The following is a 27,448-nucleotide window of genomic DNA, read 5'->3' on the forward strand; positions in this document are numbered from 1 at the left end:
GCAAACATTATTGTAGGTTTAGATAGAATATCAGCCTGGGTGTTGCATGAATGTGTCAATGCCTTTTACTTGGTTATTTAACTAAAGATTGAACTCTGTATGGTCCCTAGGGAGTGGAAGGAAGGAAGGCAAAGTGGTTCCTTTGCATAAAGGTGTCTCTAAGACTGCGATAGTTAATTACAGACTAATCACCATCTCAGGAGTGGTAATAAAAGTATTGGAAAACTTAGTTAAGGACAGAATTCAAGAATGGGTGGATCAGAATATGATACTCTATAGGGGCCAACATGGTTTTGTTAAAGGTCAATCATTAGCAATTTATTAACTTTTTATACTAGAATGACATAGTTGGACAAGGGGAATGGCTACACAGTGATATTCCTGGATTTTGCTAAGGCTTTTGACAGGATACTCCATGGAATACTGCTGCACAAATTACAGCAGATGGCGATGGATACTAAACTGGTGATATTGATAAGAGAATGGCTCATGGAGAGATACCAGAAAGTAGTGTATGGAGGAGCAGAGTCCAAGATGAGGCAGGTGACCAGTGGTGTCCTTCAGGGCTGTGCTTGGGCCATTATTGTTTAATTTGTACATAAATGATATAGGAAATGGCTTGAAGGGAGATATTCAGTTGTTTGCTGATAATGCAAAGTTGGGAAGCACAATAAAAATCAAGTTGATGTTGAGAGTTTGCAGGATTTAAGCTGGCAAAATGGGCAAAAAGGTAATGGATGTCAGTTCAATGTGGAAAAGTGTAAAGTAATGCATTTTGGGATTAAAAGATTACCAGTTGTGTACCACATTGATGGAATGGTACTCCAAGAAATTGATAAGGCTAGGGATTTGGGGATGTTGGTGGATAGGGAGATGAAGCACACACTAACATCCAAAGATAAAGAGGTTATTATTTCCCTTTATAAGGCATTTGTACTTCCACATTTGGATTACTGTGCTCAAGTCTGGTCACCTGGATTCCTTGGAGATGAGGAGGTTGTGGAGAGGGTTCAGAGGAGAGTGACAGAGGAGACAAATAAGTTGGTGAGTGATGTAAACAATGCTTCCTACACTGATAGACTGAGAGCCTGTGGATTGCAGAGGTTGGTTAATGCGGAGAAGAGGGGGGGGGATATCAGAAATGATAGAAACATTTAAATTACTAAAAGGTTTTCATAAGATTGATGCAGGGGAAATATTTCAGCTCTGTGTAGTGATAGAAGAACAAGATGTCATCCTTAGAAATTAAGGAAAAGTGTGGATATCAAGGATGTCAGAACTAGATTTTTTGCTTGGAGGGTTGTGAATGAGTGGAATGCATTGCCTGACTCAGTTGTGAGTTCTTCGTCTGTAAATGAATTCAAGAATATGATAGATATTGTTTTGATAGTTTGGGTCTCCCATGATGAGTTTACTGACTCCATGGAGATACCCGTAATAATAAAAATAATAATAAACTTTGTAACCCATCTTCGATCTATCCTCATAGGAAGTATTCCACAGACCTGTCACCATCTTGTTCACTCGTCTCTGAATTCTCACTACCTAGTCCCCAAGAAATCCAGGTGACCAAATCTGTGCTCAACAGTGTGGCCAAATCATAGCCTTAAAAAGAGGGATAATAACTTCTTTATCTTTACTTGCTAGCAAGTTTTTCAACATCCAAGTAATCCTTTGAGCTGTTTTACCAACTTGTGCTATATGCCCTATGTCAGTGCTTTCCAAACTTTTCATGTTGGTGACACACTTTTTAGACAAACATAATTTCGCGGCACAGTAATTCAGTCTGATGTGCCTCTCATTGGTCATGTGGTCCGTATGAATGCAGACCGTTCAACAGTTGATTCTTGCATAGTTTCCTCTATAGTCGATACATTTTGTTCATCACAAACGTCACCTTCAGCTTTTCTTTTATTAATTAGAAACTTATCCATTTTACGGGTAATTCAACACGTTTAGGAGCTAGGGCAAAATTGTGACCACGTGCAAGTGCGGTGAGTGGCGGCTGTGGTAAGGAGAATTCTTTGTCAGGTTTTCGTATTTTTTCAAGTGCCGACTTCGTATTTTTTTCGAACTCTTTTCTTGCCGATGCGCATGAGACGTCATAAAGTATCGTCCAAAGATCATGGCCGAGTGTATTCGAAAGCTCTTCCTCTAGTGTCCGTATGATTTTGTTTACGTCAGCAAGGAGAACACGCATCACAGTAATTTGTTCTCTTAACAGGGCGAAGCTAGTGCGATTATAAATGCGCAGAGCTTTCTGTGAAGTAAAACAGTGCTTCAATTTGACACAATTAGGGATTACCTTATTATCCCAGCAGCGTTTTAGGAACGTCAAGCGATTTAGTTGTCTGGATATCTTCAAACTCATTTTGTGTATTGAAGGGCCTTTCGTGCGATGGAATCTCCATGGATGATCAAAATTCTAGTAGCAAGGCTTACACGTTGGTCATACATAACTGGTAATTAGTTTACGGAATTAACAACGCATATAAAGTATATTAATTAAAGGTAACTTTAATAAATAACTTCTATATTTCGGCAACATCACGTTGCCATCTTCAGGAACATAAAGATATGGTATGTGCACGCAGGCACTAACAAAAGCAAATGAGGAAGAAAGCAAGAAACTAATATTGTTCCTAATTACACCAAATCTATCACCATCCCCTACATCCCCTGGATGTAGGGGATGGTGATAGATTTGGTGTAATTTTTATTGTGGAGGGGGGGGGGGAAGGGGGTTGTGGTTTACTGGTTTGAGTATTTTTTGGATTTTTTTGGGGTTATAGCCATTGGCTAAGAAAGTGTTGTGGATGTGGTTTAGTTCAGTAGTTAGGGCCTTGTCATCTGAGCAGATTAGTTTTGCCCTGTTATATAGTGTTTTTATAACCCCATATTGTTGTGTGTGTGTGGGGAGGGGGAATTGCTGGTGAATGTATCTGCCAGTATGGGTGGGTTTTCTGTAAACAGAGAAAACCAAAGATCCATCAAGCTGGCGGGTGATTAAAGTGTCTAGGAAGGGGAGGGTGTTGTTTTCCTCTTTTTCTAAGGTGAACTGGACTCTGGGGTGTTGTTTGTTTGAGTGTGTTAGGAAGGAGTGGAGTGAGTCTGAGCCATGTGGCCAAATAGCGAACACATCATCCACGTAACGAAGCAAAATAGTGGGTTTTTGTGGGGCGGAGTTTAAGGCTTTCTCTTCAAAGGTCTCTATAAATAAAGAAATTGGCCAAGGGTAGGGAAAGTGGTGAACCCATGGCTGTCCACCCTATCTGTTTGTAGAACTTTCCTTGCCAAACGAAATAGCCTGAGTTCATTGTGAACTGAAATAGGGCTGAGATATCGGGAGGAAACTTGGTTTGGATGAGCTCTAGGGTTTCTTTGAGTGGGACATTAGTGAATAGGGAGGTGACATCAAAACTGACCATTATGTCAGTGTGTTGGAGTGAGAGGTTTTCTACACTGGCTTTAAAGTGGGCTGAGTTTTTTATGTGTGATGGTGTGTTGCCAGTATAGTGTGTGAGCGTTTTGGCTAAATGTTTGGCTAATTTATATGTGGGGGAATCAATGCCATCCACTATGGGACATAATGGCACATTTTGTTTATGTATTTTTGGGAGTCCATATAATCAGGGGGGGGGTCTAGAGTTATAAGGTTTTAGTTTGTTAGTAACTTCCACAGGCCAAGAAGTGACTTTCTTAAGGAGTCTGTGGAGAGTTCTATTTTTGCTTCTACTAACCACTCTTTTATATCTTCTCTCATTACATATTTCTCACCTTTAAATCATTTGTTCACTTTACCAATTAACTTGTTCATTTCTTTCTCTGCATACTTACAGCTACACTAACATCCTTTATTTTCTCACCTGGAAACATGCTTTTGACACTTTGTCATTAAGTATTATCATCAAATCATTTTATCATCTTATCATCAAATATCTATGCAATACTATATCTTTTCTCCCAGTTTCTCATACTTTTATGCTTTTCCCATTCACACTTTCTTTCATTCTCCATTCTTCTATACCACATGCCAATCATGTCAACTTTCAACCACTTCTTTCAAACTATCATTCACATCTTCCACTACATACTCCACAACACTTTGACAATCCTGCCTTATATCCATAATATCAGTCAATGCTGATGTCTTTCTTCCTATTATTATTCAGGCATCCACGGAGTCAAGAGACTCATTGTGGGAGGTCCTTCCTAGGAAACACAAAGTCTATCGTACCACTCCTTGAACTCATTGACTGTTGTTGCTTTCACCACTCTATTAGGCAATACATTCCACGGTTCTACCACCCTCCATGCAAAGAAAGCACTCCTCACCCTCTTGTTCACAGCTTCATTTTGTAACTTCCAGGGATGGCCCCTTGTCATCGCTCCTTCCTGCCGTTCCATCAAGCGAAAGAACTCCCCAGTGTCCACACTGTAACTGTCTCTCAACAGTTTAAAAATCTCAATCATATTAGCTCTCTTTTTTCTATCCACCAAACTCTGAAGTCCACATTCTCTCAGCTGATCCTCATAACTAACACTGTACAGTCCTGAAACCATCTTTGTTATCTGCCTCTGCACCCTTTCCACAGTTAATTTAACTGTGGAAAGGGTGCAGAGGCAGAAACTAATTTAAATCCTGGGGACAAATTTGAGAACAATAGTCTAAGAGTGGTCTGATCAGACCACTGGATCATACAATGGAATGATAACTCTTCTATCTCTGGAGGTCAGTATACTTCTCAGTATTGCAGCAATCCTCTGGGTTACCTTCACCACCTTTGTAATATGCTCCCTGAATTTCAGTATGCAGCCTCCCATCGATGTATCCCAAACTTCAAGACTTTACATTTTGCTGCATTAAACAGATATCCCCATTCATTTTCCCATCTGTATAGTTTATTCAAATCCTCTTGTAGGGCCGCCACATCTACACTATTACTAATAACCCTTTCCAGCTTCACATCACCTGCAGACAACTGAATATCCCCTTGCAATCCATTGACAATGCCATTGATATAAAGGATAAGCAATATAGGTCCCAGTACTTGGTTGCCATTTTTCTTGTATGCATTGGTGCTATAATTAAAAATGTTTCTAAATGTGTATCACCTAATAAGAGTTGACTAAACAACACCACTTAACACAGTCAAAAATAAAAAAAAAAATACCATCAAATATATAACCATATCAGTAATATCTACAAAAACATAATGACTCAGCTGAGCAACATGTGTATGGCATCTTAATAAGGACGATGCTAGCACCCTCAAGCATATTGCAAGTACTTGAGAAAAGGCTAAAAAAAATTGTAGAAGGGAAGCTTGGTGAAGAACAAGCTGGATTCAGGTCAAATAGAGGTTGTCAGGACCAGATTTTCAATTTATGACAAATAGTTGAGAAATCACAGGAATATAACAAAGATCTGTATTTAAGTTTTATAGATCTGGAAAAGGCACACGATAAGGTGCCAAGAGAAAAGCTATTCAAAATGCTACAATTGTATGGTGTCAATGGAGCATTATATCAAGCAATACTTAGTCTTTATTTGAGTTGTAAGTCAGCAGTTAGAATTGAAGGAAGTAGAGGAAGATGGTTTTATGTTAAATCTGGTGTCAGACAAGGATGTACAATATTCCCTCTGTTATTTATTATCTATATGGATCTCATTATGAAGGAAAGTGATATCAAACCGAATATCAAAATTGGCAATGTTAATATTAGCTCTTTATTTTATGCAGATATTATACTTCTGAATAAATTCGAGACCCTTCGACATTTCTGTGCATGTCAACAGAAGGAGAATTCATTTCGATAATAGGGTAATCAATCCGTATTGTGGGATGAGTTGTTTATTATTACACATCGGAAAATTAACTTCTCTTTTATGATCATTATAGTTTTTAAAGTGTTAACTATGTTGCTTGCATAACAGTTGGAAAATTTTACCTATAAAGCACGTGATGGCAATCAATTCGTACGTCCTTCATTTCTTTCTCCCCTTCAGCATGAATTGACTATTCTTGGCAAGTCTCCAAGCGAAGCTCTCTAAAGTGTGGGCGTACTATACAAGTTAGCAAAATTTCCTGACTAAATTGAATAACTGTTGTAATAAATTTGGTATGAAAATCAGCAATAAAAAGACAAAGACAATGAAAAGAGGCAAAAAATATTTAAAACATCAACTGTATTCTGAATGTTGAACCTACAAAACAGGTAAAACATTTCAGCTATTTAGGCACAATATTTAGTGAAGCTGGTAAATTAAATATGGAAATATATAATAGAATTAGTAAAGCTGGCATGGTAAGAAGTTCAGATAAATAAATTTATATGGAAAAAGAAAGAAATTAGTCAAAACACTAAATTAGCTGTATACAAGATGGTGTTCAAACCAATTTTAACTTATGGATCTGAGAGCTGGGTAAGAAATAAAATACTTGATCAAAGACTGTAGCCCTCTGATATGAGAGTTCTGAGAAAGATTAGTGGAGTGAATGGCAGTATCATATTAAAATGAGGATATCAGGGAAGAAAATGCCACTGTTAACATTCAGGAACGTGTTAGTAGAGCTAATCTCAGGTAGTATGGTCACTTAAACAGAATTGGAGAAGAAAGATTAGCTAAACAAGTATTGTTTGCAAGGTTGGCAGGAAAAAAAACCAGAGGAAGACCAAGATGTACAGTGGATTGATACAGTTAAAAGTGCATTAAAAGACAGAAATATGGGATCTGATAATATTAGAAACTTAACAGATAACAGATTAATTTGGAGGAAAATTGTTGATTGGAGGTTAGTAATGGTGTAACTTTTTAATGTAGTACTATCATAATTACCCTCAGGGGATACATATTCAAGAATTTGATCATGATCAGCAATGGATGTGGATCATACATATAGAAGAGGAGATGGCCTATAAACAAAACAATGAATCTGTATAAATCATGCATTTTTAGCAGCAGTTTATACACCCTCTGTCCAAAAAGAAACTGAACTTTTCGAAAATAGAAGAAACTTGTGGCACCACCTGTTGTATCTTTTTGTTGTCAAAAGCGGCAACCTTCATTAGTGTTGTGTCAACTGTTTATGACATTTGTTTCATTAGAAGTCGAGTTATAGTGCCAAGAGTGACTGTGTTTTGATATGCAAATTTTTAAAAAATTCAACATTAGTTCGATAACAGCGCCCTCTAACGACACAATGTCCAAACAAGGTATAAAGCATTATACTATGTATTGCTGGTTTCTTTAACAACCTCTGCGTTAAACTGTGTGCCATATAACGAAATATACTTAAATACACTCAAATAGCTTCATTAGATAACGTTTGTGTGTGTAAAACACGAAAATAACGTTTCCGTGAAATTTTGCAAAAATTCAACATTATTAACATGTTGTCATCAACTGCACCTTCCCTCCCTTCTTGTCTCTATACTCATGGAAAATCGAAAAATATGGGCCTCTACAATCCTTACCGATTACAGGACTACAGTAATAATTTTTATGTATTGCTTTCCACACATGTATACTTATTTACTGACAAACCAAAAAAAAACAGTCTTGTTAACCATACCTTTACACAATACTACAATAGTAGACCTGTTTTCTTCTGTCCAGTCATATATTGAAGAATTTCTTTAACATCTACTCTATGAAATCTTAGTAATTTATGCTTCCTTGTATGCTCTATTTTTTCCTACCTATTGCCTGAACTTTGTAACCTAAAATTTTTAGTCCATCCTTATCGCAGCACTCCACAGACCAGTACCATTTTGTCACATACATCTGAATCCTCTACACAACTTTTACCTCAAAGAAACCTTGAGCAAATGAGTTTCAAACAGAGAGCTGCGACTTTTGTGTTAAACTTGGTAAATGTTTTACAGAAACACATCAAATGCTTCAAAAAGCACACGGGGATGAATGCTTATCCCGTATTCAAGTTTACTAACGGTTTAAGCGATTTCAAAGTGGTCGTAAGACACTTGAGGACAATGAAAAGCCAGGCCATCCAAAAACTGGACTGAGCGAAGTTAACATCCAAAAAGTGCGTGATTTCATCAAAGAAAACTGAAATCATCCGTGAGATTGATTGAGATGAATTGGGGATTCCAAAATCAACTGTGCACAACAATTTGACCAAGAGTTTGGGCCTTCGTAAATTGAATTCGTGATTTGTTCCCCACAAGTTGACCGACGACCAAAAAATGTATTGAATTGAACACTGCAAGGACCTCATTAAAACCATTTGTAAGGACTCAAAGTATTGAAACGATCATTACTGGTGAGTGACGAAACGTGGTGTTTTGAGTATGAGCCTAAAACAAAGTGCCAGAGTGCTGAGTGGAGACCACCAGAAGAGGGGCATCAGAAAAAAAGTTGCTTGGAGAAGTCAAAAGTAAAGACAATGCTGATTTGTTTCTACGATTCCAAGGGCATTATCCACAAAGAATTCATTCCGCCTGGCAAAATGGTCAATGGTGAGTTTTATCTCAAAGTTTTGAAGCAATTGATAGCGAGAATTCGTCGCGTATGGCATGAATATACTGATGCAGGCAGCTGGTCACTTTTGCACGATAATGCACCATCTCATTGTTCGAACATTGTGAGACAGTTTTTGAGCAAAAACCAAATTTGTATGTTGGATCACTCACCGTATTCACCTGATTTAGTACCCTGTGGCTTCTTTCTCTTCCCCCGACTTCATTTGCCAATGAAAGGAAAGCGATACGACACCATTGAAAACGTTCAAACGGCAGTAACCACGACCCTCAACAGTATCGCAAAAACTGATATAAAAAAACTCATTTAACGAATTAATTGACCATGCCAAACGATGTAAAGAAGCTGAGGGAGAGTATATTGACTGAAATAAATTATTTGAATAATTATAATTGGCCTGTGTTTCATTTTCTATCAAAAGTTCGGTTTCTTTTTGGACAGAGGGTGTACAGGCCGAATGGCATGCAACTGAGTAGTGTAATTATGGCAATCGAATAGTATCTGACAAAGAAAAGTAGTTAGGAAAAACAGCAGCACAATACCGAGGTTTCAGATCTCAAACCATAGAATGAAATATATGGGTAAGAAATCAGAATGGTCTGCACTGTGTACATCAAACAGTTACAGGTAGACATAATGATGATTGAGTATAAGAATTCCTCTAGTGGAATAGCAAGAACTTGCATGATGGAGTGCAAACATGTCTTCTTCTTCCTTTCCAGGCTTATAGACCAGGTGGCCTGTTCCAGACTCAATTCCATCTTTTTAAGGGTCTTGATCTGCATCGAGTACCTTTTGGGTGGTAATTTAGAATTTGTTTAGGTATTCTGCTTCTATTCATTCTTAGTATGTGTTCTTTCCATTTTTCTCTATAACAAATCACTGTTTCATTTAGGGAGGTTGTAATTCCAAGTTTTTTTCTGATTTCGCTGCTTTTCATTTTGTCCATTATTGTGACTCTTTGCGCAGAAATTTCATTTCGGATGATTCAATTCTTCTTTCATCTGCTTTTTTTATTGTCCATATCTCACTGCCATAAAGTAAGGTTGGTTTAGCAACTGTATTGTAGATTCTTATTCATGTGTGTTTTTGTACATAATTGGGTTTAAAAATTTTATTTATAATGCCTGTTACTTTTAAAAGGTTTGATATCTTTGGTTCTATATCAGTTTCATTTTCATATGACATTGTGCAACCTAAATATTTGAATGTATTTAATTGCTCTATTATTTTGTTGTTTATTACTATTTTGCTTCTTATTGGATTAGCACCTTTGAAGGCCATGATTTTTGTTTTGTCTGTTGATATTTCCATACCATATGTTTTTATCAGATTATTTTTTATAATGATTTTTGTATAATGCATAATGATTTTTGTAGTTCATCTTCATTATTTCCAAGGATTATTTGGTCATCAGCAAAAAGAAGAGTAGCTAATCTGGTGTTACGGTTTATCTTGAATCCTCCTTCATTAGTTATCTTCCATTCTTTTATGATTTTATCTATGTATATATTAAATAAAACCGGTGAGAGAGGGCAACCCTGACGTACTCCTCGATTTATTGGTTTCCAGCTTGATGTTGAATTATTGTACTTCACAGATATTTTATTATCTTGATATATATTATATAAGGCTCTAAAGAGTTGGTTTGGAATTTCATATTCTTCTAGGATTTCCCATAGTTTTTCTCTGATAATTTTATCAAATGCTTTGGTGTAATCTATAAAAGCTATGTGTGTGTGTTTCTATGTTCATTTCTCTGTGTTTTTCAATTAATAATTTTAATGTAAATGCAGAGTCTATGCAAGACCTGCCTTTTCTGAATCCATTTTGCTCTTCTATTAATTTTGGGTCTACTATACATTTAAGTTTATATGCTAAGATTTTTGCATATACTTTATAACTAAGTAAGCTGATTCCATGATAATTGTTACAATCAGATTTGTGTCCTTTTTTGTAGATGGGAATAACTATTGCTTTGGTCCAATCTTGTGGGCATTTTCCTTCTTTCCAGATCATATAAAAGTTACGTAACCTGAGTGAAAATTCAAGTCCTGCATATTTGATAAGTTCCAAGTTTATATTGTCTTCTCCTGGAGCCTTTCCTGTTTTGCTTTGGGTTAATGCTGTTAATTCTTCTAGAGTGATGTTTTCCAAGTTATCAGAGATGTTTACAAAGGGTAGTTTTCTGTTTTGAATGTTTTCATCATACCACAGATCTTGGTAGTGATTTTGCCAAGTTTCTATTTTAATGGTATTAATATCTGCTTTTTCTCTAGTTTCATGGCTTAGATCTTTGAGAATTTTATATGCATTAGGTCTTTTGAGCATACAGTCTCTCTCTCTCTCTAATTTTGTTACAAAATTGTTCCATCTGTTTCTATTTATTCTCCTGCATGCTGCTTTTGCTATTGCTTTTTTTCTGTTGTATTCGATTTTTGATTCTATTGTTTTTAGGTTGAGCCAGTTTTTCTATGCTTTTTTCTTTTCTTCAATAATGCATTTAATTTCATCATCCCAGTCCCTAAGGCCTCTTTCCTTTTCTTTTCCACTTTTTCTTTGTTCCTAAACTTTCTTTTGCAGTTTTTGTCATTATGGTTGTTAGGTTTGACCATTCTTCTTCTATGTTCTGATTTTGTTTTATACTTGTCATCCAGTTCTTTATTCTTTTTTGGTACAAGTCTTTAATACTACTGTCATCCAAAAGTCTAACTTTGAAAGAATCAAAATTTCTATTTTCCTTGTGCTTTTTTGTTGTTTTCCATCTTGGTTCCTTATATTTTTCCAATTAAAGGGTAATGATCTGATTCTATTTCAGATCCTCTGTATACTCTTGTATCTATTATCATTTCTGACATTTTGATATTGCTGATTATGTAATCAATAATGCTTCTTGTGTCTCTTGCTTCCCAGGTGTATCTGTGGATGTCTTTATGTTTGAAGAAGGTGTTCATTATTTTAATGTTATTGCTTATAGTAAAACCTCTTAATCTATTTCCATTTCTATTACAGTTAAGTTCTCCGATAGGGCCTATGTTTGGTTTATATGGTTTATTGCCAATTCTTGCATTGAGATCTCCTATTACCAAAATGTGATCCTTAGGATTGGTCTTATTTAATATGTTCTGCAGTTGGGTGTAGAAGTTTTCTGAGTCCTCCTCTTTTCCTTCTTCAGGTGCATAAGTTCCAATTACTGTCATATAGCCTCTGTCTATTTTAATTCTCATTTCTATTATTCTATTGCTCCAAAAGTTGTAATGGATTATATTGTTTCTAAGAGATTTATGTAGAAAGATCATTACACCAGATTTAGCTCTCTCTTCTGCTTTTACCCCACTGTATATATAGATATAATTTTCAGTTTCGTCTGTTCCTCTCTGCTTTTTTTTAGATTCTGTAATTACTGCTATTGGTCCAGTTCTATGATTTTGTGGTGGATACTTCTCACATTCCAGGTGGCTATATTCCAATAGGTGTATTTCTGCTTTTTTTTTTTGTTTTCGATAATTTTCTTCTCGAATCCTTATTCCCAGCCGGTTCATTACCAAAAAAGTCTGTCCGTTTACTACCTTCATTAGTCTTTTTAGTGGGTTAAAATTTTGAGTGAGAGGGTTACTGGCCACCTGCAGTCTAGCTTGGTGATTGGGCTGCCATCTTGAGGCCTTCAAGCTTGCCTTAAGGTGGTAGGAGAGAATTTTAAAGAGAAGACATAGAGATAGAGTAGAGATAGAAATAGAATGAGCCCTCGATTACTCTAATAGCATTAGGGTCATGACTTACAAGAGTTGGGTGAGGAATGTCATATAGGAAAGATTAAAGAGCAAGGGGGCCTACCTCAAAGAAGAGGGAAGAGAGAGAATAGACCCAGCTAGGGGACCACGGGAAAGCCACTTCCTTCGCTATCAAGATGATAGACCCCTGTGGCCATGTTGGTCCACGAGTCCTTATTCAACATATTCGGACCACCCCGCCATATCTGGTGGGCTCCCCTATCCGCCACCCAGGGGATGCGCTCTCTAGAGGTTACAGGGTCTTCCGAGAGGCATGAATGGCATGCAACTGAGTAGCGTAATTATGGCAATTGAATGGTATCTGACAAAGAAAAATAGTTAGGAAAAACAGCAGCACAATCAACAGAGGTCTCAGATCTCAAACCATTAGAATGAAATATATGGGTAAGAAATCAGAATGGTCTGCACTGTGTACATCAAACAGTTACAGGTAAACCTGATGATGATTGAGTATAAGAATTCCTCTAGTGGAATAGCAAGAACTTGCATGATGGAGTGCAAACATGTCACAGAATATTATTATGTTTGTTACAAGTAATGTTGTCAATACTGATGCCAATAGCTTATATAATCTTTCATATGCACATGAAACAAATGAATGGTAGTCTAATATTGAACTTAGTCTAATATTGTGCAAAATACACTAGCAACATTCATCATGGATTGAACAAATGCACGATAAAGGTGAAACAAGAAAACTGATCCACCACATTTTGCAGAAGACAGAGTGTAAAGGATATGCCATACACCTTTTCACATTTCTTTTAGTTGATGAATGAGTGCAGGGAATGTAAGCTTTCTATCAAAAATGAGTCCTAAGAACTCAGCTTCCATCACTAAAGGAATAATAGTTTGTACCATGCTTAATTCTGAGTTTGGTGATGCTTGCATTTTTGGAAGTGCACACAGACACTTTCTGCTGAAATGTGAACCCATTACTATCACATGAAGAGACATGATCAGTAGCGTGTTGAAGTTGTCATTCAATCACTGTCATGTTACAAGAATAACAGTAAATTGTGAAGTCAGTAACATAAAGAGCATTGCTTACTTTTGAATGAAGTTGTGCAGTGATTGAGTTTACTTTGACAAGAAAAAAATGTCATGCTTAAGACAGAGCCTTGCAGAATATGCTATTCCTGATGATATGACTGAGATAACTTGCATCCCACTCACACTTCGAAGACTTGATTAGAAAGAAAGATGTCACAAAAAACAAGATGCCCCATGAGACCTAAATTACAGAGATCTCTTAAGATGCCATTTTATATGCCAGGTTGTGTCATAAGCTTTTTCCAAGTAACAGAAAACTGATATTGGTGTTTTGATTTCAGGAATGCATCTATTATATAGGTTTCTACAAGGACCAAATGCACCAATGTTGAATGGTGTCAACACCACTATGTGTGTATACACATAAGAGAGAAGATTACTGCTTTCAAACTACAACAGAGGTTTGGCATCAACCATTTTCTCTAATATTTTACAAAGACAGTCAGAGTGATAGTTCAGTAACTGCTTGCTTATGTTGGATCTTTTCTTAATTTTGGCATGGCAGTGACCAACTGACTTATGCCATGAATTTGAAAATTCCTCCTTGTACGTAATCTGCTGTATAGTAAGAGAAGAAGCACAGAAGATGCTAAAAGATGTTTGATAATCTCATAATGAATGTCAGCAACCCCTACTATAATGGCAAGAAAAAATGAAAGTGATAATGACTCAATGTTTCTCCTGTTGTTCTTTCAGTATCAAAGATTTGAAAGGATGCAAAGCTGTTGATGAGATCACTTTGAGTTTAGCAACTGCACAACTGTTATGTTCCAAGATAGATGGACATGTGTTCTATACCTATGCTTCATTTTTTCTAGATTTTATTCCATGTAATTTTTGCACTGGCTATATGGTTCCTTCTTGATTTATGCTTATGCATAAACCCACACTATACTGTGCAAGTATTTGAAATCAAACCTGATGGAATAGGGTGGTTAATCCTTATTCCTGTAGTGTCCTATGTCTACATACTGCCTGTGTTCTTCTGGCTGGCTTGCCTGTTTTGAAGGATGAAAAACCCTCCGCCTCTGTACCAGACTGGCTAATTCACCATCTTATTAAAAACAGTAAAGATTCCTCGCATGGGATTTGGATTGAGGTCTTTCCAACCAAAGAACTCATCTAAACTGAGCTACAGATGCTAGTATGATTGTTAGATGATATAAATTGGATCCAAGACTGTTTTGGACTCTGATGTCTACCATAGTGTGTTGATTTGACCATGTTTAACAGCTATGGAATTTGATATAGTAGACATCTCTAAATATTTCCTATGTTCTGTCTTGATCTTTTTTGGCTGACTGGCACTCAGGGTTTCATGAGAGCTTTTGGAAATGAAGATGTTGTTGCAGCAGGGCACTGTATCCCAGTAATGGTGATCTAGAAGATGAGATAGTAAAAAAAAAAAAAATTAAAGAAAAGTATAGAAAAAGAGGAAGACTGAAAAGGACCGGTACTATCCTATCAATGGGAATTCCACTCCACCATGAGGGGAAAATCTAAGTAATATCAATTATCTGACTTTTATTAACACTTCATCAGTGAAGAAAGCAAATACAAAAGTTTTACAAACACACACTAAACAATTTCAAAAGAAATCTATTCCCAAACATTGTATAAATTGCTAGTGGTTAGTTGAAAGAGAAACAAATCATCCATTTTATTTTTATCATTATTTTACATACTTCCACAAAGTCCTGAAAACCACTGATGAAGCCCCCCCCCCACACACACAGCTTAACTTGCATCTTTCCTTTATTTAAAATAAATTATCAACAATAACTTTTACTAATTATCTAAAGGATTTCAATACTGTAAAATATCCCTGAATTCAGTTATTTATGATATTATTTAACAATTATATTTTCACAATTCAAAATATATATAAATTTTTTACAAAACAGTAATTACCACTGAATGATGGTTTGGTGCAGGTACAAAGTGAGTGAATGATGTTAATAACAAGTCCATGAATTGAAGCCCTCAGAGATACTGGGCCTGTGTGCACTAGCAACGTAACAATATGGAACAAATATGGTAGATGACTGGCCACTGTGCAGAGAACATGGGAATAAAAATATTACTATACTATGAAAGTAAAACAGAATTAAAAATAAATAAATGTTATCATGTATGATGATAACTCAAAAGTAAATATGCACAAGGCATTATTCCAAACACATATAATCTGAATTCAAATTCTAATTTTTGGTTTAATAAACTGGAAAATAGTCCTCATGATATCAGAGAATACTATTTCCTATTTAATTTCAAATATTTTGACTGGTTGACTAAATTTTTTAAGCCAAATTATTTAATTTTGACTTTCACTACAGTATACTTCATTATAAACAAACTATCCGCTATTTCCTATGGTCATCTCTACAAGGTTTGTAATAGTGAAAGTCCACTGCAGTTAACTGTAGCTTAAAGATATAAGCAAGATTATAAAAGTTATCTTAATATTCAGTTATTATTATTATTTTTAAACTTTTTACCATTCTGTTTCAAATTAAGCAAATCTTCTATTTACTAATTTGCAGATATTTGTTTTTTTATTTCTTCCAACAGACATATTCAATAAAAATAAATCTATAACTACTTACTACATGCAAACTAGAAAATTCCATATTACAGAATTATCAGAGGATCTTTGTTATATTTTGCAGTTTTGAATACCTAGATATGACCATTAAAAAATAAGAATGAAAAAGACAATTATTTTTGAGTGAGAAGCAAGTGCTTGAGTTTTAGTGAGAGACTAACTACACTATCTCCTTCTACTGCAGAAGTGTGAAGAATGACAGTTAGTGGCACAAATTCTTATAACTCTTTTTGAATGTGTAGTGCAGAGGTTATACAGTGACATAGGAGGAATGGCATTGTATTATCACTACAAATGCATGAATGAGATATACACCTAGTAAGGGCCACTGATATATAAAAGGAAAAAGGGGAGAGGATCCAACATTAACAGGGATGTTAAATGATAAATATTCATTCCTTTACTAAACAACAATAAAAATTACAAACATTACAAGATGAGAACTTGCTTAAAAGCATTTATGTTAAACCTGATCATATGCTATGGAAGCAACTGCTGGAGTATTTTCGTCATTCAATTAAAGATAAGTGATATCCTGATTAAGAGTGCAATATACATTTGCTGCTATCAATCAGACAAATGCATTTAAGCAGTAAGAATATTGATTGCAGATGGATTTCTTTAATTTAGGAAAACAATAAAGAATTAATAAATAAGGTGATAATTTTGTGGTAATAACTTTAAATTGGAAGTCTTTAACATAAAGATAAAATTAAAAATAAGAACTAGCTTTTCCTTTTTTATTTTTATTTTTAAATAAAGGGAATTCTAAGAATGAAACTAATGTGTTTCCATTTTTTTTTAGGAAAAGGTTAGTGATGAGTTATTTTCTCAATTAAAGATAAATATTGGTGAAATAAGAAAACTGAAGTAGCAACAGAAACTGGCATTTTGCTCATATTATCTGGAAATGAATTTTTGGTATTATTTAGATTCATAGAAATCAAAACATTTGCACTTACTACATCTAAATTACTTATTTCAGCACTACAGAAAATGTAGTGCTGAAAAATAAGATAAAAAATATACCAGCAGTTTTTGCTCTTAGTGTTAGGTAGAATACAAAATACTACTTTGTTTTAAAAAAACTAAATACTATAATGGTAATCATGTCATGTAACATGCTCCTACGATGAGCTGACTTTTCCACAAAATAAATACTGCAACCCCATCTCCACGAAGTACAAAAACTGAACCAGTATAATCAAACAGTTCACATTTATCTCTACATGATCAGTATCATATTACACATACAGAATATGCATTCAGAAAAATGCAACAATTCACTTGACCAAAATGTTGTTTCCTAAATAGTTCATTTAAGACTAACTTTCACCATTATTACTGTTGGTATCTAGGAAGGATGGGGAGAGCATAAAATGGCAATGTTTTATACTGATACTTCAATGGAGTCCGAAGACTCATTGCAGGAGACCAAATCTATCATACCTCTCCTTGACCCCATGAACAGAAAAAGCACTCACAACTGACTCTGGCACCCATTCCACTCATTTGCCACTCTCCAAGCAAAAAATCTAGTCCTCACCCTTAACTAACCACACCTTTACTCAACTTCCATGGATGATCCCTTCTTCTGGTCCTTCTAGCCAAGTACTGAAACATTTCCCCTGCATCAATCCTATAAAACTCTTTAAGCAACTTAAATGTTTCTATCATATTCCCTCTTTTTCTAATACCAATCAACTTCTGCAATCCATACACCCTCAAAAATACAGCCATCCTAAATGGATATAATCCTCAAACAACTCAAAAAATCACCATCCTATGGACAGGAAGCAGTCCATAGGATTCCCATACCTTACATCAAAGGCATCTCCGAACGTCTTTCTAAAATTATAAAGAAATACAATTTTGCCACTACTTACAAACCTATCAACCAAATTTACAACTTGTTATCTTCTCCTAAGGACAAACTCTCACCTTTGATGTTGCCTGGCGTTTATGAGATTCCATGCTCATGCAAATTGTCTTACTTTGGACAGACAGGTAGGTCTGTTCAGAAATGCATTTCAGAACAGCAAGACCCATCTTTTTAAACCACAGAAATTTGGCCTCTCTCAACACGGAATTGAAAATCCAAACCATAGGATCCTTTGGGAAAAGTCTAAACTTCTACATAGATCTTTATATAAACATGAACGTTTATACAAAGAAGGTTCTGAAGCCCTACTACATAGACCAAACTTAAACCACAACGACTATTCCTAAAGTATGGGAAATTGTCATACAAAATTGTTTTAAATATTTATTTATTTATTTATTTTTTACTTCTGTAACACGTTACACACGTTTAATTAGATTCTATTGTAATCATGCGCCCTAACTGTATGTTATTCCTATTATTGTTTTAAACTACTGTACTGATGATGTCCTAAGATACTTAGGATGAAATATTTACAATTAAATAATTTTCACTGTGGTTAATACGTGCGTTTCTTTTAATTATGATCGCACCACAGGTTTCGTTATTAAAAAAAAAAAAAAAACCCACAATCTATCCTCATAGAGAACATTCCACAGGCCACTCACCATCTTGCTCACTTGCATCTGAATCCTCTCCACTGCTTCCTCATCCCTAAGAAACCCAATGGACCAGACTTGAGCACAGTAATCCAGATGTGGGCATATTAACGCCTTATAAAAAGGAATAACAACTTCTTATCTCTACATGTTAATGTGTTCTTCAATACCCAAGTATCTTATGGACCACCTTAGCAATATGTCCTCTAAACTTTAATTCTGTCTACCACCACTCCTAAATCTCTAGCTTCACCTATTTTCTGGAGTACAGTGCCATCAATATGATACATGGTTTGTAATCTGTTTTTCCTAAAATGCATAACTTTACATTTCTCCACATTAAACTGGTACCCATTTTCTTTTGTCCATACTGACAGCCTATTTAAATCGTCCAGCAAGCTCTCCACATTGCTCTGATTAATACTACTCTACCTAATTTCGCATCATCATAAAACAAATATTTCCTTTCAGATTATTTCCTATATCATTTATGTACAAATTAAACAGCAATGGTCCTAGTATTGAACCATGTGGCACACCACTACTCACCTGTTTTCGCCCTGATTCAGCCCCTCCATATACCACTTTTTGATATCTGTCTAGTAGCCACCCTCTTATCCACTTAAACAGTGTCCTATCCATCTCATTTGTTCTAATTTGCATAACAGAGTTCCATGTGGTATTCTGTCAAATACCTTTGTAAAATCCAGCAAACTCATTGTGTAGCCATTTCCTTCATCCAACACAACTGTTACTCTATTATAAAAAGTCAGTAAATTACTAAGGCATGACCAACCCTTCAAAAAGCCATGCCGACCCTCATACAGTATCATATTTTTATCTACCCATTCTTGAATTCTCTTTTTTACCATTTTTTCTAGAACTTTTACCACAGCACTTGAGATACTGATTGTCTATAATTTGCTAATGCAGTCTTAGAACCTCCCTTATGCAAAAGAATTATTTTGCCCCTCTTTTCCCCTCCCTTGGAACTCTATGAGAGCTAAGACTTAAAGGGCCTAGTCAGAGGCATTGCGAGTTTCCTTGCAAGTTCTCACAAAACTCTAGCTGATATCCCATCTAATTCCACAGCTGTATTTATATTGAAATTATGCAATATCTTAAGTACCTCTAATTCATCCACATCAGTATAAGTCTCATATGTTAAAGCAGTAACCTCACTAGGATGATATACCTTTGCAAAGTGGTCACTCAGTAACTCAACTATTTTATCTGCTTCTGTCTCCTTGTGACCATCATCACTCATTAAGGTTAATCTTCCATAGCCATTCTTCCTCTTACTTGCTACATAAGAAAACAACTCGTTGGGATTTCCTTTGGTTTGCTTTGCTAGATTCTTCTCATAATCTGATTTTGCCATCCTTGCCATGCTGGTCATCTTTCTCTTTATATACCCTCCACAGCATTTTCTTCTTCTACAGGTCATACTGATTGATATTACTCATGCATGTAACTCCTATCTGATTAACCATCCTTACCTAGGTATGCAATTTAATATTGCCTCTTCTAGACGAACTCTTAACTACCATATTTGCAGGCATATAAGACGCACTTTTTTTCTTTGAAAATAGGTCTGAAAACCAGGGTGCGTCTTATACGCCGATACTCAGATTTTTATTACTTTCATTTCTGGAAATTTTCTCTGTTCTGAGTTACGTGTTTTCTTTCTTGCTTCCTTGTGGTGTGTGAGAGCATTCAGGTTACGTTAGTTATGTATTCCAGTTATGGATAGATAACATTTGGTCTAGGGGCTCTGGCAGGCTGTTAAAGAAGCCTGCCCTGCTAGTATGGAATCAGTTTCGTTCTCACAGAACAGAAGATGTTAAAAATAAACTCAAGGAATTGAAAACTCAGTTAGATGTAATTCCAGGAGGTCTAACTAGTCAGTTTCAACATTTAGATGTCTGTATTAATAAACCATTTAAGGGATTTATGAGGGTGAAGTGGAACACTGCTGGATGTCTTCAGATTTTGAGGTTACGCCATCAGGAAGAAGCATAGCATTTTGCAAGTTTGTGACTGGGTCAAAGCTTCATGGAATGCTGTGAAAACTGAGACAGTGGTTAAATCATTTAAGTGTGGCATTAATAATGCATTGGATGGTACAGAGGACAATTTGTTGTATGAGGACTCAGATTCTGATTTAGAAGAGGTTTCAAGCTGGAGATGAATTTCTGGGTTTTGACGAAGAAGATTAAAAGGTAGGTACTCTTTCCTAGTTAGATTAGATATTTGTTGAAAGTAGACCTACTTATTACTTTATATTTGAAATACTGTAAATTCATTATAATATTCAGTGATAAGGTTTTTTTCTCTAAAAAATGTGTACAAAAAAGGGTGTGCGTCTTATACGCCAGCAAATACGGTATATCGCATGTACTACTAATATACTTATCCTGCAGTGTTTTATGCCATGGTAAAGATTTTAGCTTTCTTCCTAAGGTTGTCATAATTACCTGCCTCGAAGGAATATTCCTCATGTTTTACAATCTCCAAAGTCAAGACCGCATGGTTAATTTCATTAATCGAAGGTAATGTGATCACCTTGATTATGGATAAATTATATATTTAGTTTAATCCTTTATCCAAGTGTAAGCAAACAAAGTTTGTCCCTGAAGAATCTTCAGGACTGGACAACTCATGGTAAAGGTGGTATGACTTCACATCACTTGCCTTAGTATCCCATAATGCAAAGTACATCTCCTTACAGACATGCATAATGCTATGCATTATGGGAAGGGTCACTACCCAGACTGGTTTCTACCTTTATTGAGGTCTCTTCCAGTTGAAGCAATGCAGAAGTCATATTTCCATATGCAATTGCCAAAAGGTGTCACACCTATATCTTCTGATCCTATGACCAGATCCAATATTCTCCCACTCCTAGTTCCCTCTATCACATACTACCTTAAGTAATTATCTCTTATATAAATAAATAAATAATAAAAATTAATAAATTATCTCTTATACATTTCATCAAGTGTTAAATGTATAAATGATACATTTTTCACTTGATGAAATGGTGCTGCAGATCATCCTACAGTACAGTTTTCAAATATATGAAACTGTTTAACTATGAATAACAGTACTCATGTTTTCAGGTTGTGAATATGCCCATGAGCTTTGCGAGTACAAAAAAATGTAGTCGATGAAGCCTTTTACTTGAAACATAGTCCCAAACCAAATTGTTTAAGGTTCAGAGCTGGTTAACTGGAAGGAGACTTCAACATAACCTCTAAGGTATGAGGAGAACTGACCTGTGCCTCTGACATAATGTCAAATTTTCATCATCTTGTGACATGTCCTATTCTAAGTATCCAATTAATTTGTTTTGGATTTAATAGTGCAAGGCATACTAAGGCCAGACTGTGCAAACAGGTATAAAAGTGATATACAAAAGCAAATGCAAAAGGTATGTAGAAACAAATCTATAAATGAGTGTAAAAATAAAAATTCATGAAAATCATTCATAAAAAAACAGATATGAAAAGCTTATATACACAAAATCAAACTAATATGTGCATAACGTATATAAGAAGATATACACATATTAGTTTAATTGTGTGTATATATCTTTTGATATATAATCAAAATATGTTTCTGCAATTTTATCAGATTGATGAATCTGATAAAATTGGCTTTAGTGTATAGGCTCAAGAAGATTATGAATGTGACTAAAATAGTGACTGTGCTCACTATTTTAGTCACATCATTCATATTTTAATTGACTGCCCCAAAACAGGGGCAGTCAATTAAAATATGAACGATGGTAAGTCAGGTACCACATAGCTCACATATAAGCATATAATTACCCCTGAAAGAAGTGTGTAAGATGAGTATGATCTGTGCAGTACTAAGCAAGAACAACTTCCTCTTTATGGTCCCTGCATAGACTAGACTGCCATAATTTGATTTCAGGCTTGATTTGATGGACCTCTGCATTGGTCTCTCATACTCTATGATGACTGCCACTGGGATAAAAGACTGTATCTGATGTCTGCTAGTACTTGATGTAAAGGACAGGCAGATGAAGTTGGAAGCTGAAAAAGCAACTAATCTAGCTGTAGTCTTGTTTCCCATAATCCTGAGGTTGTTTACAATCCAACAGAAGCATGCATATAAGTGTAGCTTCCATAACTGAAAGAGGACATGTTGGATATGAGAGAGAGAGAGAGCTCTGGATGTTTCTGCAGCTCTAGACACCTTATTGCCTATAAGGACCTTGTGAATCTGTATATATAAAATACACTGTTGGTAGTGATGCAGTCACAGGCAGTGTAAAGAAAGCGCTATCATACAGTATAATATGAGCAGATATGCTATCTAGGGAAGACAGCAGAAAATCCAGCCTCAGATTTTGAACCATCTGTGTGCAGACAGGCACAAAATCAGAGTATTCCTTTCTATGTGCATGAAAAAGATGCTAGTAGACAACCAGGAAGAGAATGTTTGGGTAGCCGACAGAAAGAAAAGCTGCACAGTGGTATCTCTGCTATGTTGTCTACACTAATATCTAGAGATTGAAAAACAGCTTTTATTCATAAATCAAAGGTATTATGGCAGTCTAATGAGTGGTGTATAGATTCTCCACTTTCAGCAAAAAATAACTGACCAAGTAGGAATAGTCTTGTGTTAGATCCTGAATGGAGAGCTTTACAAGTAAATTCTTCATTCTGGATTTAACATGATAACTACTACTAATTAAGGAGATATCTGCACATCAGCTAATAATTATGAAGTATTGTTTTATGTTTTGTAATAATGTGTAGTCCATGTGTGCCATATAGTGAGAGTTATTCCTGCATAACTGAAATGAGAAGCAGAGAATTTTGTGTCAAAATAGTAACAATTGTGTAAGGGAATCGTTAAGTTATTTGTAATTCCCAAGTAAGCTGTCTAGTACATTGCGAAATTCGGAGAAAAATTATAAGTAGTAATCCGGAATAATCGCGTATAATCTGTACGAGTCAAGCGTAGCGGTGGAGGCTATACCTACGCGGAAAAATGACGTCAGAGCGGCTACCTAGAATAATGTAATCTGACAGGTTAGGGAGAGTGTAGGATCACCCAAGTGACATGAACGATGGGGTTCGTGGGTAAAAACCACATCGAATAGAGGGCGCCCGAATAGGGCGAATAAAAGACGAAGCACGCCATTTTAGGGGGCTTTTTGACCTTTTGATCTTCGGTTGCTGGATTAGAGTTTTAGGGGGAGGTGGTCGGAGGATTCGTGAGAGAGCGGTGGGCCGACTACAGTAATGACGGACGGCAGGTTCTTTTCTTGAGAATGCTTTAAGATTTTCAAGCAGAGCTGATCGCAATACGACAGCCTATGTGGAATTGAGCCTTAGCAGAATGTTCCATTGGAGAAAGTTTCCTGCGGAGCAGTAGACAGCATGCAACAGTCGGAAATGATTAGAAGAAAAAGCGTAGTACATCGCCAGGTGCAAAGACGGCCGAAGAATAGGCAGTAAGGTAATCCAGACCTACATGAGATGGCGGCATGAAATCTGAAAAGATCTGGTAATGTAAGAGTTTTCGTTAAATGTTAAAATTCGTTTAGAAGAACAAAGAAAATTGTGTGCATTGTAACTAAAGGACACTAGCGGAGAACTTTTAGTGAGAATTTGACTGAATTAATTAAGACCTTGTGGAACAAAGAAGATTGTTAATAGGCAGTAATTTGTGAATGGCTAGACTTGCTTAAATGAAAGTGTTCGATGCGTATTCTCTGATTAACTTGTGAAAGGAATTATATAGTAGTAGTATTATGCTTAAACCTAATGTTATGCTTTCATAATTGAAGGATTTAACTTGCTCTGATTCATTGTGATTTAGTATAAACCTTAACTTAGAGTGAATTTTGATCCATTGAGTATTTTAACTTACATAGCTGTATATGTTTTATGTTTTTCCAATAAACATGTTTTGTACCTTATACCTGAGTTTATGCCTGATTACGAATTCAAACCACCACTTATGAAATAGAACCTTTTCGGCGGGAAGGAATTTAGATATAATTGCTTAAGTGAGATTCGGTCTACAACTGCTAACTGAATCTGCACAGCATTAGCGCAAGATAAAATATTGTGTGTATCCGTTTGAATTTTGAATTATTTCCCTGAACAAGAGTCTCTTCTGTTATAGGATATTGGCTGGCGCAGCAAAATATAAATTTTGCCAATATCCGAAGAGGAAATAAATCTGAATTAATATTTTAGGGGCACGACAGTAGATTAGAAGGAGAGTTATTATAGAGGTAGAACAAGATATAATATAGAGAAAGCAGCGACATAACAATAGAGTAGCCGGTAGGATTTTGATTATATAAGGTTTTAAGTAAGCAAAAGGACAGATTCAAGAAACAGTAAAATAATGTATGATAAGATTAGAATTACGATATAAGAATAGAAATTACTATTTAACAATCAGACTATTAACGATTTAACACTTGTAAGGATTTTATTTTCGTAGCATATAGTAGAGGAAACTTCATGTTGGAGGCTTAATGGATTGTATACAGCACTCAGAAAGGATTAAAACAGAATTTAATACTTCTCATATTTCGTCTCAGTCACTGAGACATCTTCAGGGATTACAAAAAACTAATGTAACATATACACAAATACCACACAATACTAAGCCCAACCACGTGGGTGACTCTAAAGTCCTATCTAGGTGGAGCGCCCTCTAAGGGGGTTGTAGGTGGCCTGGAATGCAAGGTGGGATCTCTGATGACAAGTGTTTCCCAAATCTTAGGAAGCTTAATGCAACAGTATTAATTAAGATTTGGTTGATTTCTGAGAGTTGCTGCTGATTCTAAAAATAGTCTCTCTTTTTTTTTTGAATTTGCTGTGGTGGAGCATGGTGGTTTTTTCCCCATGAGATCCTGTGGGTTGTATCCAAGACACGGTCAGCCAGGCCTGACTGACCACAGTCGTAGTCGCAGATGTATGTCTTGTGTTTCTCCAGGCAGATGGTTGCTGATCTGCCTGTCTGTCCAAAGTATGCCAGCTTACAAGAACAGGGTACTTTATAAACTCCAGGCACTGAGAGAGGAGGGAGCTGATCTTTTGTAGAATGGATAAGGTTAGCAAGTTTGCAGTGGGGCTTAAATGCTGTGTGTAGGTTGTACCTTTTTAAATTCTTGGTTATTTTTTCTGATGTGCCACAGATGTTGGGTATGGTGATGGCATTTCTAAACTCTTTCTGAATCGAAGACCAGGGAACGGGAGGAGGAACTGATTTTTTTTTTAATACTGTGATTGCTGTAGCCATTGGAGAGGAAAGTGTTGTGTATATGGTCAAGCTCAGTTGTTAGGGTAGTTCCACTGGAACAAAGATTGTGGGCTCTCTTGGTTAGAGTGCCATACTGTTGAGCGGGGTGGTGGTGGGAGAGTTTGTGAATATATCTGCTTGTGTGCATAGGTTTTCAATATACAGAAGGAATGTGTAACATTAGGAAGACATGTAACTAAGGTATCTAGGAAGGGTAAACAATTGTTCTTTTCCTTTTCCACCGTAAACTGGATTCTTGGATGTAGGCTGTTGAGGTGACTGAGGAAGGAGTCTAATGTGTCTAGGCCATGAGGCCAAATAGAGACCACATCATCTACATGATAGTAGGGTTGATGGGGGGGGGGGGTGCTGAGTCTATGGCTTGTTTTTCAAAATTTTCCATATAAAAATTGGCAAGAGGGAAGGAACCCATGACAGTTCCCTCTATCTGCTTGTAGATTTTGTTCTTCCAAGAAAAATAACCAGAATTGATGGCAAAGGAAAAGATATCTAAGATGGCAGAAGGAAAATTTTCTAAGAGTGTTAAGGTATCAATTAAGGGAATATTGGTAAACAGTGAGGAGATGTCAAAGCTTACCAATGTGTCTGTGTTATTTAAGGTTAGATTTTCTATTAGGGTTTTAAAATGGGTAGAGTTTTTTATATAGGATGTGGAAAGTCCAGTGGGGGGGGGGGGGGGTCAGAGAGTTGGCGAGCTGCTTTGACAGTTTGTAGCAAGGTGCGCTAGTGGCATGTACTATAGGTCTTAGTGGGGAATTGGGTTTGTGGATTTCTGGTAAACCGTATATTCGGGGGGACGGGAACAGAAAGGTTTGAGTTTTTTCATAATGTCTGGCAGCCAGAAAGATACTTTTTAAAGTAAGTTTTTTAATTTTTTTAATTAAGGTGTCTAGGAAGGGTAAGCAATTGTTTACCATTCCTTTCTATTTACTTTCCTTCACAGTATATAGAAAACCTACACATATACACAGGCAGATAGATACATTCACAAACTCTCCCACCACCACCCTACTCAACAGTATGGCATTATTAAAACTCTAACTGAGAACCCACAATCTTTGTTTCAGTGGAACCGCCCTTACAACTGAGTTTGACTATATACACAACACTTTCCTCTCCAATGGCTACAGTGATCACAGTATCAAAAAAAAAAAATCAGTTCCTCCTCCCGTTCCTCTCTTCAGAAAGAGTTTAGAAATGCCATCACCATACCCAACATCTGTGGCACATCAGAAAAAATAGCCAAGATTTAAAAAAAAGTACAACCTACACAGCATTTAGGCCCCACTGCAAACTTGCTAACCTTATCCATTCTACAAAAGATCAGCTCCCTCCTCCCTCAGTGCCTGGAGTTTATAAAGTACCCTGTTCCTGTAAGCTGGCATACTTTGGACAGACAGGCAGATCAGCAACCATCTGCCTGGAGGAACACAAGTCATACATCTGCAACCACGACTATGGTCAGCCAGGTCTGGCTGACCATGTCTTGAATACAACCCACAGGATCTCATGGGGAAATAACACCATGCTCCACCACAGCAAATTCAAGTAAATAAAAAAAAAAAGAGAGACTATTTTTAGAATCAGCAGCAACTCTCAGAAATCAACCAAATCTTAATAAATACGGTTGCA

At 36.2% G+C, this 27,448-nt stretch overlaps 1 protein-coding gene across 1 annotated transcript in view; it reads right to left on the reverse strand.

Annotated features, from left to right (window-relative positions):
• The window catches only part of Nf1 (neurofibromin 1), a 1,119,557-nt gene that overhangs the window by 217,697 nt on the left and 874,412 nt on the right, over window positions 1–27,448 (reverse strand). Inside the window, exon 47 of the mRNA XM_090400295.1 lies at window positions 15,262–15,402. Coding sequence (XP_090256421.1) covers window positions 15,262–15,402 — 141 coding nt within the window. The remainder of the gene's footprint in view (window positions 1–15,261; window positions 15,403–27,448) is intronic.

Source organism: Typopeltis vanoorti, chromosome 11 (assembly GCF_054136105.1).
Source record: "Typopeltis vanoorti isolate ZY-2024b chromosome 11, IOZ_Tvanoo_1.0, whole genome shotgun sequence".
Lineage (NCBI taxonomy): Eukaryota > Metazoa > Arthropoda > Arachnida > Uropygi > Thelyphonidae > Typopeltis > Typopeltis vanoorti.